Source organism: Ascaphus truei, chromosome 2 (genome assembly GCF_040206685.1).
Source record: "Ascaphus truei isolate aAscTru1 chromosome 2, aAscTru1.hap1, whole genome shotgun sequence".
In the NCBI taxonomy this organism is placed as follows: Eukaryota; Metazoa; Chordata; class Amphibia; order Anura; family Ascaphidae; genus Ascaphus; species Ascaphus truei.
The window spans coordinates 334023061-334039367 of record NC_134484.1 but is presented as its reverse complement, the minus strand read 5'-3'; the positions used below and the strand labels follow the sequence as shown (position 1 = coordinate 334039367).

The following is a 16307-nucleotide window of genomic DNA, read 5'->3' as shown; positions in this document are numbered from 1 at the left end:
CCTGGGTGTCTTCGCAAAGGGTCTATCGGCGCTGCTTGGTCCAGCGCTTATCTGTACCTCCGTGTGGGATGGGGTCCAGCCGGACGTCCCACCGTAAGGACAGTCTCTGAATCAGAAACACAGCATACAGGAACATGCAGCAACACTATCACTGGGTCCCTGCACTAAATTAACTGCAGCAGGGCCTCTCTCTGTCCCTGCACTTAAGGAACAGCAGCAGGGCCTATCTCTGTCCCTGCACTAAGAAACTACAGCTGAAGGGGCACAGGGTCCTTACCTAAGGGCCTTTCCCTATGAACACCCCTCATCCCTAGTGGGTGTCAGGGACTCAGCTCTAGCCCAGGGGATTTCTGGCCTAGGGCAGAAGCTCGCAGCTCTCTGCCTCCCTTCCTTCCCCCACTGTCTCCTCAGTCTGACTGACTTCCAGCACATTGCCCATACAATGTATCTACTCTCTGCAGGGAAAATTGCAAACACTATTGGCTGCCTGCAATCATCTGACTCACCTGCCTCTAAGCCATCTGGGTGTTGAAGTCCCCTCTGAGGCTTTTCCCTATGAGGACCGCATGGGCGCCTCTCTAATGGCCGCCTACCTCTCTCTATCTGCGCCTGCGCTAGACTAATGGCCGCCGCGCCACTTTCCTGCACATGCGCAACATCTAGGGGGCCTTCCTGCTTCCCTACACTTTCCTGCGCTATGTGCAATGACTGCCGTGACTGCAAACGCACATGCACGCATGCGCGAACACGCACAAGATGGTGGCGCCCTATCACTAATGTCGCCAGGAGCTCCCAGCGACGCACTCGTCCCCACAACAGGACACAAGTAAGGGAATGCCAGGGGGGACCCTGCTTCACACAGAACATGAATATAACGGGGTAGGGTATAATGATTACACAGTACTTGGGTAACAGTTACACACAGGGATGTGGAGTTAGAGGGCGTCTCTAATCCTGTGACAGGTACTGATATAGTGTGCAGCCAGTTCTGCTGTGGTTTCATCTTCTCCTCAGAGGATCACTAGTTTTTGGTTGTCTTCTATATTATTCAAGTTCTGGATAAGAGCTGTGAGTTTCTCTAAGTGGGCACTTCTCACTTCAGAGTATTGTTTGCAGCACAGCAGGAAGTGTGTTTCATCTTCAACCTCTCCTAGCGCACATCACTGGCACAGTCTCATCTCCTTGGGCTTCTAGTTCTGTCTGTGTCTGCCTGTTTCTTATTCCAGGCTGTGGGCGCTCATTCTGTAATAGCACAAGGATTGTCTCTGCTTTGGGTCTTTTGCCTTCAGTTGGTAGGGTGCTGGATATTATTTTCCCATATAGTCACATACAGTACTGTTCTTTCCTTTCGCTGGCGATTGAGTTGATTTGTTTTTTCGGCAGACTGTTGACCTGTGTGGGGTTTTGTTCTTGGAGTGAGATGACAAGTTGTTTGATGGCACAGGGTTTAGTGAGGAGCTCCTGACTTCTCATTGCACTGTAGCAGTAAGACTGTGAATTGATGTTGTTTAGGTGACCCCAGAATTTCAGTTCTCTCTCCTGTACAGTGAGCAGTAGAGGAGAGCAGCTCAGCCGGCATGCACTGTTTGATGTACAGTACTCCTGTGTACTTGGAGAAGGTATTTGCAGAATTCCATATGCAGCATTTAGGTTGGGCAGTATTTAGTATCCCATTTTGTAAAGTCTGGGCATGTCACAGGACCCCACACGTCACTGCCATACAGAAGGATGGGCATGACGATGCTGTTGAATATTTTCATCCAGAATCTTATTGGTGGTTTGAGGAGATACAGCTGTTTCCTTATGTCAAAGAATGCCCTGCTGGCCTTCTCCTTCAGTGTATTTATGGCCAGATTGAATCTCGATAATGAGCTGATTGTTAGACTGAGGAATGTTTAGCTCACAGTCTGTTCCAGTGTATTGTCCATCTTAGTGTTGTGGACATGCTTATTGATCAGGCTCTCTATCAAGCAGGCAACAGCCTTCTAATCCTCAGTACTACCTCCTTCCTCTAAGACAGAGCTACTTCCATAAAGTGCGGTTCAAGGAGGTGGAATTATGACCTCCCCCAAGCTCAACTCAGGCACAACTTGTTCCTTTAACACAGGCTGAACAGCCTGGGCTTGTGGGTTCCTGAGGCATGCACATAACTATAAGGGGTGCAGTAACAGTACTACTGCTACTATCGCACTTTGTTACCAACTTTTCAACTATAAGAACTTGGCTTTTAAAATATTATGCAAATTTTTACTAATATGCTTATTACCTTTCTAAGCTGCTGTGTAATCTTCAGTACTACACTGCTCTCACAGGCACCTGCTTTTTCAACTCCTACTCCTCATATCCTTCTATACCCGGGAACTCTCCTACTTTCTCTCCTTGCTCCCTGCATCACATTATGCCCTCCCTATTGCTCTTCATGTTGGCTGTTTCCTCACTCCTTTGTAAACTTTTCTATTCTCTCCAATTTCCACACTCTCCTCCTTTTATCCACATCTTTTCATCTCTCCTTCCTTCCACCTATGCTTGTGCCCATACACTGCACCACTAATTACACACCTCTTTCTCAACAACTTCTACACCCCTCAATAGGAAGCCCCCCACATATCCTCTATTCACCTCCTCTCTCTCTCGCTCTACTCTTCCTTCTCACTGCTGGGGATACCTCTCCTAATCTTGAACCAATCCATATACACACCTACTCTCACCCACGCCTCCTTGCCTCCTCCCTGCTAATGGTGTCAACTCATCAAATTTAAACCGACCAACCTTAAAACTCATCCTTAAAATGAAGCATCCCAATAGCCTAGACTCATGACTACTGTCTGTCACGGGAGACCAGAACTTTTAACACCTTATTTACCCGGATTCTTTGATTGAGCAAAGCGAGAGATAAAATAAATTGTGATTTGTGTACAGAATGAACATACACAGCTTGATCTACGAAATACTACGAAATAAAACTTACTGGGATTGGGCGAAATGAGATAAAATGTTCCCAGAACAAACTTCACAGAAATAAAATCTCTAGGCACGAATTCCCCGGAACGGGTTTGGTGCGCAAAACAGAGCCGCGAAACAGTCTTTGGCTAGTGGTGCCTCTCGCAACCACTCTTACTCCGCCAAAAGTAATCTTTTCATTCCCCAATACAGGATTGGTTAACAAATCCTTAGTTCTTACGAATACTGAAAGCTGGATTCAAAGCTTGGGTCCGATGTTAAAGTCTTTGTACCGCACGTTGTAGCTTACAGTAGATAGAATCTTAGATGAATCTAACTCCCGATTGGCTGCACGGACTTTTAAAAGCACCAAAGTACTATCTGTATACTCTTCAGCCAATTGCTGCGTGGGAACTAAACTTCCCACCTATGGCAAGGTTGCAGTACTTCATGGAACCGGGCAAAGGGGCTTCAAGGTATGCCACGGGCCTGTGCGGACTTCGCACCTGTCCCGCTTAGTATACCTAACCAAGCCCACTTCCCTGGCGACATCTTGTCTAGCTTTCCCCGGACATCACGGAAACACTGTTTACATCTCTCCCTCCCCACTTATCACTTTAACCTGTCGAGTCCTTTGTTCACTCTGGACCTGGTCAGACATTCTGGGACCATCCCCGCAGGGTGCCTTAGAAGTCCGGGGTTAAGTTATGCATGACTCACTTGCAGGGATGTCCTGCCATATACCTTTTGATCATGGTACTTGTGGATCAAGTGTTTCCGTCACTCCGCCTGCTTGAAGGAAAACTCATTTGCTCTTTTAATTTTAATACACCAAAAAGAAGGGGACTTTCATTCATTACTTTTTATGAAAGTTTAAAATACAGAAACCATAACCATTTTAATGATTGCCCCCTAGCCCTCTGCATAGAAAAAATCAGAGGGCTAGGACATTCCTAAAGTTAGCTTGCTGCTTATGTGCTATGCAGCAAGCTGCAGCGTTTTAAAAACTTTTTTCCTTTCCTGCTGTCTGTCGGGAAACACTGATACAGGAGCCTATGCAGAGAGCTGCGAGAAGCCCTATCTCGCCATGTATTTGCCAAATATGCCCATAGCAAATCCTGAAATGGCGAGAAACTGGCCATATGATTAAAATCCGACGATTTTTGGTTTCTTTAAAAAAAACTCGCCAGATGGGTGGCGAGAAGCAATATTTCTCCAGTTTAAAATCCGCCGTATTCTAGTAGCCCCGATCAGCATCTCGGTGCTGATCGGGGCTATAAAATGGAGAGATTTTCTCCAATTCGCTCCGCCAACAAAAGTTGGCAAGAAGCTGGTGCTGAGCGGCGAAATGGTTTTTTTTTTTGTGTGTTTTTTCTCAAAAGTCAGATGATTTTTTTTAATGTTCAATTCATGGCCATGTATGTATATATATCCCTCTGGAGCTATATACATACATGTTTATTAACGGGTTGTTTTTCAAATCTTTATAGCATTTGGTCATGTATTATACAACTCTTTTCCCTGTTTGCTTACTATTGTGTGTGTGAAATGTTATGTAGATTTACTTTTCTCATTTAACATGATGATGATTGCATGGGTTTATGTTGGGACCCTGCCTTAATGGTTTAATGTGGCTTATTTGGTGCATTTAGATTGTGTACGATCGTGTTAGTTAGAAATAAATTTGTTTTTGCAATGGTTTTGTGTTTGCATAGCAATCTTGAATAGTGTTTTTTGTTTAGATTTGCATGTAATGTTTTTCGGATGGCATTAATTGTGTGTTAGTAATGTATTATTGTCGACTTGCTTTGTTTATATAGAATGTTTACTTTCAATGTGACAGAGGCTTTGGTGAGAACGGATGTGACGTCATGTAAGCCTGTCACATGTTACTAGAGCCAATCAGAGTTGGGATGGAGTTCCCATGCTCTGATTGGCTACCGTAACATGTATCGCCGGACATCTTTCTTTTCATGACGTCATCTTAAAGGCAATTGAAGCACAGACATTCTGATTGGCTCTGCTTTCATTGCCTTTAAATGACGTCATTTTAATTGTTATTTTTCGGCCAAATCACATGTTGTTCACGGCCCAATCAGGACCGTGGGAAACATTTGACCAACATGTGACGTCATAGGCCTATAAAAGCCTATGTCGCCTCATTTTGAAGCCAGACGCCCAAGAGGAAGGACCTCCGGAATAAGAAAGAACACCTCCGGAAGAAGAAAGAACACCAGGGCGTGGCCCAGGGCGTGGCCGAAGTAGAGACCGGAAGAGATGGGAAGAAGATACAAGAAAAAAGTATACAGATGAAGATGGATTACAAATAGAAGACCCCTGGATTGTTTTGGAATTTGATTATGATGTTATGGTTTATTATTTTATGGTTTATTATTTTATGGGTTCCTGTGCGTGGATTGGTTCGAGAGTAACCTGTTCAACGGGAGTCGGTGAGTGGGTCAAGTTATGGTAAGTGAACAAACGAAAGGTATTTTATTTAACTTGTTCATGTTTTGTTTTTGTTTTTTTACATGTGTTTTTGTTTTGGGGTGCAACATTTCTTGACACTGTATGTATGTATGTATGTCTAGATCGATATATACATCAAGGGTAAGAATTGGTTTGATAGAAAATGCTTGGATTGCTGTGTTGAAAAGGCTTTGGGATATGCTGCTATGCATAAATGTGTGTGTAATGTATTTTATAGTTAGATAGATGTCATTGTTGGTCTTGTATGGTGTACTTTAGGTCAGGGTGAGGCTTGCTTTTGTATATTGTATATTTTTGGAGACTTATATTTTGTCTGATGGTAACTTGTTCGGTTTAACGATAGAAATAGTTATTTGTTTAATTGTTATGGATGGAATGTAAATTGTTTAGTGATTTGATGAATGAATGCTAATAGATTTATGGTGACTTGATTGGTTTAAATATTATACATGCTTGGATGGATTGGTATTTTGTTTGGATATGTTTTTGTTAACATGCATTGGCACAGTGTACATGCTGGATTTATTGTAACATGCAATGTGGTGATTTTAAGATTAAAAATTAATGTTTTGATTAATGCATGTTTTATGTGTTTAATAATGGGCAAATAATCTATTATCCATCTCTGGTTAATAGTTATTTAGCACATTATTGTACTGTATGTGTTGGGGGGGAGATGTATGTATTGAATGTATAGGTCAGGTTTATTTATTTTACATTCAGAGTTGGTTCCTTGGTTCTGCGTGAGACCTCTGGAAACCACCTGCGGTCTCCTCGGGTATCTCACGGGTATCAGGCTGGTGGTTCCACGGGTGAAACCTGCGGGGATGAAGCAGTGGTCCCACATCCGTGGGGGCACCGCGGACCCGTAGGTGCGGGGATGAAGCGGTGGTCCCACATCCGTGGGGGCACCACGGACCCGTAGTGAGCACTCGTGAGTTCCCCAGACCCCCGTGAGAACCACCCGAGGTTCCGCAGACACCTGTGGGTCTGACCCGGGGCTCCCAGACATCCGCAGGCCTACCATGGGGACCCAATTGTGGCCCACGGTGACCCAAGGAGACCACCTGGGCGCCATGGCGCTTGGCAGGACCCACCAACAGGCCTCCAGAACCTGTGTGAAACAAGTTGCTGGTACCCTGTAGGTCTGTCAGGTGACCCGCCAGCCCGCCGGGGACTCGCGTGGGGCTGGGGTATGAACCCTGTATGTAAAAGAATAAATCATGTATTTATGGGGGGGCAAAGGGGGTGGGTTATGTATTTATTAAATAGAATGATGTTTATTGTGGGGCAGTGTATTGTTTTTATTGTGAGTACTGGGGGTGGGGGGAGGGGGTATTGGCCCCAAGGGTTTGTGGGTAGGCCTCCCTTGTGGGTAGTGGGTGAGGGTGGTTAGGCCTCACGGGGTGGGGGGTTAGTGTGGGAGGGTATGTAGGCCTCCCGAATGGTGGGTGAGGGTGGGTTAACCCCTTAATGACTGTAGCGGTTAATAACCGTTATGGTTATGAAGCTGCTTTCATGTATTTGTATTACTAGTGTGCGGGAGCAGGGGGTCCCCTGAGCTGAACCGCATTGATTTCTGCCTCAGGGACCCCCTGCTTCCACAGTTACAGGCCCCGGGTTGGGGCATCATAGCCCAGTGGCGCCGCCATCTTTATAGAGCCCACGTCGCGTCTTGGACGCTATAAATATGGCGGCGACACTGGCCTCTGATGCCCCATACCGGGGCCTGTAACTCGGGAAGCATGGGGTCTCTGAGTCAGAAATCAATGCGTTGAAGCTCAGGTGACCCCCTGCTCTCGCACTATTATATTACAATGTACATTAATACAGCTTCATTACCATAGCAGATAGCCGCTAGGGTAAGGATTTATTGTTTATTGTTGTGTGTTTTGACAGTAGTGTAGATTCTAATGTAAGCTATACATTACAGTGACAGTCTCCATAAATGTGTATTCCTTAACACGACAGATTACAAATATTGTAGTACAGTCAGGTGAAAGTGTCATCAGCATGACATTGACAAAAATGTTGCAATAACACAAAATTTGTTAATAATTTTTATTGTAATGTTTACACATATTTAAAAGATATAGAAAAATCACTAATTTCTATATTATTTCACCTAATATAATATCATTGAAGATTATTTTATTTCTAACTAAATTTTCATGTGCACTTTCATTTGTGTCATAGCAACAGTGCCCATGTGCTGGTTTTGGATATGAAATAAAAGGTCGCAGTTGGTCGGTGTTTGGATACATCCATTCACATTATCTTCTGTCTGGAAACGGAGATGTTCACATCTGTGAAAGAAGTAGATATGTAATATTAATTACAGCAATGTACAGCTTAAATGAAGCATTAATGATTCATCTAAACACGTGTTTTTCTACTGTAACTGTATTACATGTGAATCATGACGTGATATTACAGAACACCTTAAAAAAATTATTTTGATTTTTATGATAGAGATAGATCTATATAATGTAAGTTGGTTTTGTAAGAAAACTACACGTAACATGCTACAAATGCATGTAGTACGCAAGGTTCTGCTTGGCCACATGCTATCACTAAATATATTATATACAGAACGTTAAACAATAATAAATATTCCGCATAAGTTGAAAAGTTGGCGACTAAACTGCTGCCTTTAATGATATTTAAGTAAGTGTCAAAGCAGAATCAGACACAACATTATAATGTTGAGATATGCTAAATACACATTTGTAATCTATGTAGTGCAATTATGCACATAACATACATTTAATTGTGCTAATGGATTATTTTTTCACATAGGGGGCGGACCCGTAGTGGCCTTACATTTAAGTAAGCATGAATATGTGTGTTTTCACCCGCCATTGCACAGCACTTTTTAACGTTTGTCACGTATATCATTAAGTAAAGCTTACCTTGTTTTTGAAATGTGTTCCGGCATATTGTGATCTTCACACCGCGATCTGTTTAGAAAATCAGAAGGCGAAAAAGGTAAAAGAAACACGTTAATGTATTTTAAAAAAAAATAGTATTCCCGTATGGTACGCACATGCGCCCTGAATGGAACGTATATGCGTGTCATTCGGGAATAAGCGATTCACAGATTTTAGAAAGGACTACACATAGTTACCTGCATTATATTGCAGTCATATTCGGCCCAAGGATTGGAAGGGGTGGTTGCCGCTGTAGTCAATCAATTCCTTGTTCCATGTGTTCAGCTGGGTTGGGTTGTAGCTGACTCCATACCAGTTGGAATGCTGTTAAATGTACTGATGTGGATACAGATGGTAACTTTGTGCCATTTCAGCTGGTGGTGCAAACTCTATATTATGCATGTTATCGTAATAACTTGCTCCGTTAGGTTGCTGGTATTGGTTGGGCAACTCCGGTTGAAAAGAATAGCAATTTGGCTGAACATTTAAGTCAGTGCAGCGGCCACCTATATCCTGGTAGTTGTGGCCAACAATTGTCTGTCTTCTGATATTTGCATTCACAGACATACGCATACCGGATTCATAAACTGACCAACAGCCACCCCTGTTTCCGAGAGACAGTGGTTTTCGAATAAAAGAAGGATTGGTTGATAAAGTGCGGCGTATTGAATTCCTCCATACTTTAGGTTTGGAGGTTCTTCTTAAAGGCTTTAACTAGTTTCTTTTTATCGTAATCGGCGTATCGAATTCCTCCATACTTTAGGTTTTGGATGAAAGTGTTAATAAGGGTGGTTATCCGTTATATATTCATATATCTGTGAGACAGTAGCTTCTTTATGGATCCTGTTTTTAATAGCGCTAAATATTAGATTAGCATAAGACAACGGAGGCCTTTCGTAAGAACACATCTCAAAACTCATGTTTTCAGGGAATGTAGTACAGTAACACAAACTATCCCTTACATGATTCTTCTTACAAAGTATCAAAATTTTCATTCTGTGCAGAACACAGTCCAAGGTCATTATACAAAAGAACAAGTGTCCACGTGGCCAGTATAATTATTTTGGCTGCCTTGCGTATTATACATGATTCAGTGGCAAAACGCATACAAAAAAAAAAAACTGAACGAATCTTGTTTGCAAAGAACATGTGAAAGTGTGCAACAATGAGTGACTATTTTACACTGTTAATACTAAATAACTATATCTATTTGTGATGTTAGCATCATATAGATTATTCACACATGAAAAATCGTATGCTGTTTAGTTCACATGTATGCACATGAAATATGGTATTATACACACTTAATTATTGCACATTGTTCAGCATGTTTCAGGAACATTAGTGAATGGAAAGCATTTAATATGCCAAAAAAAAGATTACAAACAACAAAAGGACTACTTCTTTTGAGTATTTCGTTGATATGACCGTGTGGTATGACTTGATGTGGGATCAGGTGCACGTTGACGTGCACGCTGCCTTCTTTGAACAGTTGGTGTTTGGGCCAGTGGCTGAGGTTGGGCCAGTGGCTGAGGTTGGGCCAGTGGCTGAGGTTGAGCCAGTGGCTGAGGTTGGGCCAGTGGCTGAGGTTGGGCCAGTGGCTGATGTTGGGCCAGTGGCTGAGGTTGGGCCAGTGGCTGAGGTTGGGCCAGTCCCAAAGCTTGGGCCAGTGCATGAGGTTGGGCCAGTGCCTGAGGTTGGGCCAGAGCATGAGGTTGGGCCATTCCAAAAGCTTGGGACAGTGCCAATGCCACTGCCAGCTGATGTTGCTGCGGCTGTGCCAGTGCAAGTGCCACGATTTGTGCCAGGTAAATAGCCTGTGGCATCAGATCCTGCTGTGGCTCTGGCTCTCTTTGTGGCTCTCTTTCTGCCTGTCTTTCTGGCTGTCTTTCTGGCTGTGATTGTAGCTCTGCTTCTGGCTCTGATTGTAGCTCTGCTTCTGGCTCTGATTGTAGCTGTGATTGTAGCTCTATTTCTGGCTCTGATTGTAGCTGTGATTGTAGCTCTGTTTCTGGCTCTGATTGTAGCTCTGGATGTGGGTCTTTTTGGCTCTGAGATTGTGTCTCAGATTGTGCCAGTGGGTCTGGCGGGTGCTGTGTCTGCACATGTGCCACAACCTGCGCCATACATGTCGCTATGATAGTTAGGCTATTGGCCATATTTTGTAGAGTCTCCTGTTGTTGGGTCATTATGACAGTCATGTTTTTCATTTCAGTATAGATGTCTGTCTGTGTGATCTTGTTGGTGTTTGAAATTAATGGCTTCTAGATTTGTTAAACCCGCCAATCTCTCCGAAGCAACCTGGTCTCCCTGTCCCGCTGGTATCTGGTCATGGTCTTCATCTGTATCATGTGTTGTCTCCTGTAGTGCACTGAAATCTGGGCCTGTATCTTCATGTTCTGGGGCATCAATATGTGGTGTATCCAGTACCATCTCATCATCCTCACTTCTAACATTTTCATGTTCTGTTGGTGACACATCTGATTCCGTGTCCTCAGCAATAACTATATAATAAATAACAATACTTTACAATCAACATAAAGGCTAAGTTATTATGTGCTCCTCTTTATTTGCCTGTACAGACATAATGAATGCACATATTGTGATTCTATGTAAATTATCCGTGCATCACTTAAATAACAAGCATGCTTTTCCTACAATCAACAGTGATGTGTAATTTTGACATTACATGATCAAATCATCAAAACAGATGATTGTAGTTTAATGTATGTATAAGTTCTTGCATTGAACACTATTGATGACTTAAAGCAGGCTTGCACAACTCCAGTCCTCGAGGGCTGCAAACAGGCCAGGTTTTCAGGATATCCCTACTTCTGCACACCTGCCTCAATTAGTGGCTCAGTCATACTGAGCCACTAATTGAGCCAGCTGTGCTGAAGTAGGGATATCCTGAAAACCTGGCCTGTTTGTAGCCCTCGAGGACTGGAGTTGTGCAGGCCTGAGAAAGATTGATGTAATTGCATCAGACTCACCAGGTGTCGAATGAGAGAGAGCTGGCCCAATATCTCGGTTGCCTCCAAAACCAAAAATCAGTCGTGGATTCATGATAGAATACATCTTTTCCTCATAGGAATGGAGATTCAAGGAGGCGGGAGGACCCCCTCCTGTAGCACATGCATGTCTGCCAGCATTTGCCATCTTCCTCTTCAGTCGGAGTTTGATGTCGCCGAAGCGTTTTTTACAAGTCTCAGGTGTCCTTTAAAACACACCAGATGCCGACACAGATCTGCAGATGTTTGCCCACAATTGAAACTTTTGACTTTTCTTCGTTTTACCTTTGTGTATATATATATATAGGAAACATATTTGACATGCCTGTAGGTTAAGATACATTTCAGTTGTGTGATGTAATTCTGTATCAGGCCTGCACAACTCCAGTCCTGGAGGGCCGCAAACAGGCCAGGTTTTCAGGATATCCCTACTTCTGCACACCTGCCTCAATTAATGGCTAAGTCATACTGAGCCACTAATTAAGCCATCTGTGCTGAAGTAGGGATATCCTGAAAACCTGGCCTGTTTGCGGCCCTCCAGGACTGGAGTTGAGCACGCCTGCTGTATGGTAATATCTGAAACTGTTTGTCAACATGTACATATAATTAAGCACACCTATTAGGCTTTGTAATGCGCGCATTAGTGACACATTACATGTGCCCAATCATCAGCACACATCCGTGATAGTAGACATGTTGACATGCTCAACATTACGCTAGTCATGTATTGATTAAACATGGATGCCATATTTTTTGCATTTGTTTCAAGAATGGGATTAATTTAGTGTGAGTGAGTCGTAAAGTACCATAGTCCCACTTTGTGGTGAATGAGAATGGGCCTGTAGAAGGGGTAAGTGAGCACGAAACGTAACGTTTACCCTGCGTCTCATCACCACAACTTCCTTCCATGTTAGTGATTTGGTTATCATATCCCTCACTTTAGTGATTTCACATATCCCCCTTCCCTCAGCATCCCTCCTCCTCCTGTTAATTTTATGTGATTACAGTTTTGTTAACAATTGTCAATTAATGTTCTTCTGTTTAGCTCATTCAGTTATCAGTATTTCAAGGATCATTGATAGTTTCTTATTAATTATGAGTGCCTGGAAAACTTTGTTGGATATGTCCTTATGAGATTAAAGTTCTCCTCATTGTTCCCCATCAAACAAGAATTAAAAATGTCAAATAAAGTTCATACATTAGGTATTGCGGTATATACAACATACTTTGAATATTATAATACATTAGATAAAAAATACTTACATGCCAAGGATCCATATAGTCGATCATACGATGACATGACACCTTCAACAAGGATGTCATTTTCCCGAGGGGTAAATCGTGGGTTTCTTATGCCCTCCGTAGGCGCCTGGCTTGTTGATGGCCCCTCATCACTTCCATCCTCATCACTGTTTGTATGGTGAACAGTGTCCCTCTCTCCCTGTCCAGTACTCCAGCTACCCTCACCCACCTGCACTCCCCCACCTGGAGTATCATCACGGGACGTACCTGCCCTGGCAGGACGAACCGTACCTGTAGGTCCCACTCCTCTCCCACTCCCACCAGCCACCGCACCACCTCCACTACCACGCTCCACCACTCCACTCCCATGCTCCACCACTCCACTCCCATGCTCCACCACTCCACTCCACGCTCCACCACTCCACTCCCACGCTCCACCACTCCACTCCCACGCTCCACCACGCCACCAGCCACCGCACCACTCACACGTCCACGTCCACTCCCACATCCATTCCCACGTCCACGTCCACTCATCCTCTCTATTTCACTCAGTCACAAAAAACAAATATAAACAAAAAGGACACACTCACAAATAACTTTCACAACAACAAGACAAAAATGTAGTGAAAAAAAACAAAATACAATACAACTCACTCAGTAATCATGAACTCTCTCCTACTACCACCACCAACAAAAACAACAACAACAACTCCGCTCTATCTCTCCTCTCCTCACAACTGCACCCACACACGTTGGTAAAACAATGTAGGTTTTTATAGGGTGTCACACAGAAATCGTGGCGTCAAAGTGTGATTACAATTGGTGTCATGTGCTTGCCTAATTTCCTGAGTTCATGTTGTCAACACTTGTATATATATATATATACAATAATGAACGACGATATTATAGTGAATGGATTGAATCATTACATGGACTCTCCCAAAGACCCCCCTGCAATTCAGGGGACCATAATTGCGTTTGCGTGTAGAAGAACCAAACAATTTTATTGTTTGATATGTATTTTTTATAATGAGCAGGGGGTCTCCGGAGATGAATCATATTTGTGTGAGGTCCGCGTCACGTGAGCGGGACTTTAAAATTCTGCAGGGATACCGGCACCACATATCAGGGCCTGTATCACAAGAAGTAGGGGGTCCCCGAGGCACAACTCAATGCGGTTCAGCTCAGGGGACCCCCTGCTCCCGCACACTATTATTAAAATTTACATTCATGCTGCTTCATTACCATAGCAGATAGCCGCTACGGTAAGGAATTATTGATTATTGGTATGTATGTTTTGACAGTAGTGTAGATGTGCAGAGGGTCTCCGGAGTTGAAACGCATTGGTTTCATGTCCGAGGACCCCCTAGTTCAGGAGATACAGGCCCCTTTATGGGGTGCTGGTATTCCCTGCAGAATGTAAATAACCCGGTCACGTGACGCGGAAGCTTTAAACTGCAGTGGATACCAGCACCCCATAACGGGGCCTGTATCTCCTGAAGTAGGGGGTCCTCAGACATGAAATCAATGCGGTTCAACTCCGGAGACCCCCTGCTCATGTACACTATAAATAAAATGTATTTATTTAGTGTACGATCGCCAGTAATAGCCTTGCATGGAGATAGCAAATCTCCATGCAATTTAACGTGCAGCTTTTTTTCCTATCAGGTAGCGTACGGGAACTTTAAGTGCGATAGCAGAGGGAAAAAAGCTTGCACGCACGATAAGCCAGTTTTGGACACGTCCGATAAGAAATGGGCTGCGGGCCTTAGTGAATCGCCCCGCCGGCTTCATTTTTTATCGGACGTGCTAATTTTTTTCAGGCCAGCGCGAAAGCTCAGAGCTTAGTGCATAGCCCCCTTAGTCTCATAGGAGGGGCAACAACAGAACCCTTCTTCCCCTGCAAATCTCTCTCTCTCCTGTTCCTGTTCTGTCCTTGTCTATCACCTCCTGTGCCTGCCTGTCCCTACCCCATAAAGTCCCTACCTACCATCCAACCCAAACACTAACCCAGTCAGCCACAAGCCCACACTTTGCTCCCTTCCCTCTTCCCTCACAATCACAATGTGGACCACAGCAAGGAAGTGGGAGGAGCATAAGCTCAAATCAGCGGATTTTAGGACATTCGCAAAAAGGGAGTGCGAAGAGAAAACAAAGGCGTTTCAGGAACATTCACCTGAATATTTTACACTCTAAACTGCCTACTCTACTTAAACTCACGGAGGACAGGTTGAATAATGTAACTGGCACTATCGAATTGTAAAGCCAATCTTTTGCATTTTTTCATCTCTACTGCAGTTTTTTTTAATAAAAGTACATTGTATAGTACACCTTTTTTTCACATACTTTATACAGATGTCTCATTAGGTTTTCTTTTATCCTTTGCAATATCTTCCAGTTCAATCATATTCTCGTTTGTCATGTTCCTTATTATTGAGTTCTTAATGGATGCTTGTTTGATGGGATTTATGAATTTCTTTGGCATTTTCTTTCACTCAGCTGCTAAGTAAATGATATGACGCACATATCACTTTAATAATACAGTATGGTTTAATAATACACTTTAATAATACAAATGATAGAGAACACTTATGAGGACATTCACATTTCTTAGACAGGACCCTGAATGTGGACTACATATAGTTTACCTGCTCCAGCATTTTGTGCTGGTTTAGTGTGAATTAAACTTGAATACATTTACATTAATGTAATCCTGTAATATTCAATATGATCTTTTTACTGCTTTTTTTTACCTGCTTTGGCTCAATTTTGCAAAAATAATTACAGTGCGCAACTTAAAAGATAAGTGTCACACTTTAGATAATAGCCAGTATTGAAGTCTCTTTTGTTAATGTTAAAAGTAATGAACATGTTCTTGAATATACAGGATACACAACATTTTCATCTTAGGAAACATACAGTATGTGTGTGTGTTTATTGAATAGAACATTTTTTTGTAAGGAGCATTATAATTTTGTACATATATAGCCAACTTTATTGCTACCAGTGACGCACTTCCACAGGTAAAATAGCATTATAGCCCACCCCCTTTATGACTGATTCTAGATAATAACAGCTTCTCCCTCTGGTGCGTTGTGTATGTCCTGCTGTCGCATACCACAGGTTGCAATAACGTTGGCTACATCAGCACACAATATTTTATACAGTAAAAAGTAATAATTGTGCAACTGAACTACTTGGTTCTAGCTACACATAATGAATCCTGGGGATTTGTTTTGCCTTTAAATTGGAGGTTCCTAAAGTACACTACACTTAAAAAAGATACACCTAAAAACGACCTTTGATTGTAAATCGTTTAATGTAATAGCAGGACAGTCTTGACTTGCATACAGAGACTATGGAAATATTGCTTTAAATTGTATACTTACATACTGTACAAATCAGCTGGAATTAATTGTACATGTAAATTGTATTCTTATTTTCTAAAGTATGTGAGTTGCAATAAAGCCATAAACATTCACTCTATATTGTTTTCTATTTTAGACTGAGCAGCTGGTTACACTTTGGATTCTATTTATCATCACCATGGTTGGTAATTCAATTGTACTGTATCTAACGTGGAAGGAGAGGAAGAGGAAGTCTCGCATGACCTTCTTTGTTACTCAGCTAGCCATCACAGGTAAGACGTTTGTTACCATTGTGTGTATACTGTATAGTGTGCCCTCAATGGCTT

The 16307-nt window shown here is 42.8% G+C and overlaps 1 protein-coding gene across 1 annotated transcript in view; it reads left to right on the top strand.

The window, feature by feature from the left end:
- NPSR1 (neuropeptide S receptor 1) overlaps window positions 1-16307 on the top strand; it is a 376437-nt gene that overhangs the window by 14045 nt on the left and 346085 nt on the right. Inside the window, exon 2 of the mRNA XM_075589097.1 lies at window positions 16118-16253. Coding sequence (XP_075445212.1) covers window positions 16118-16253 — 136 coding nt within the window. The remainder of the gene's footprint in view (window positions 1-16117; window positions 16254-16307) is intronic.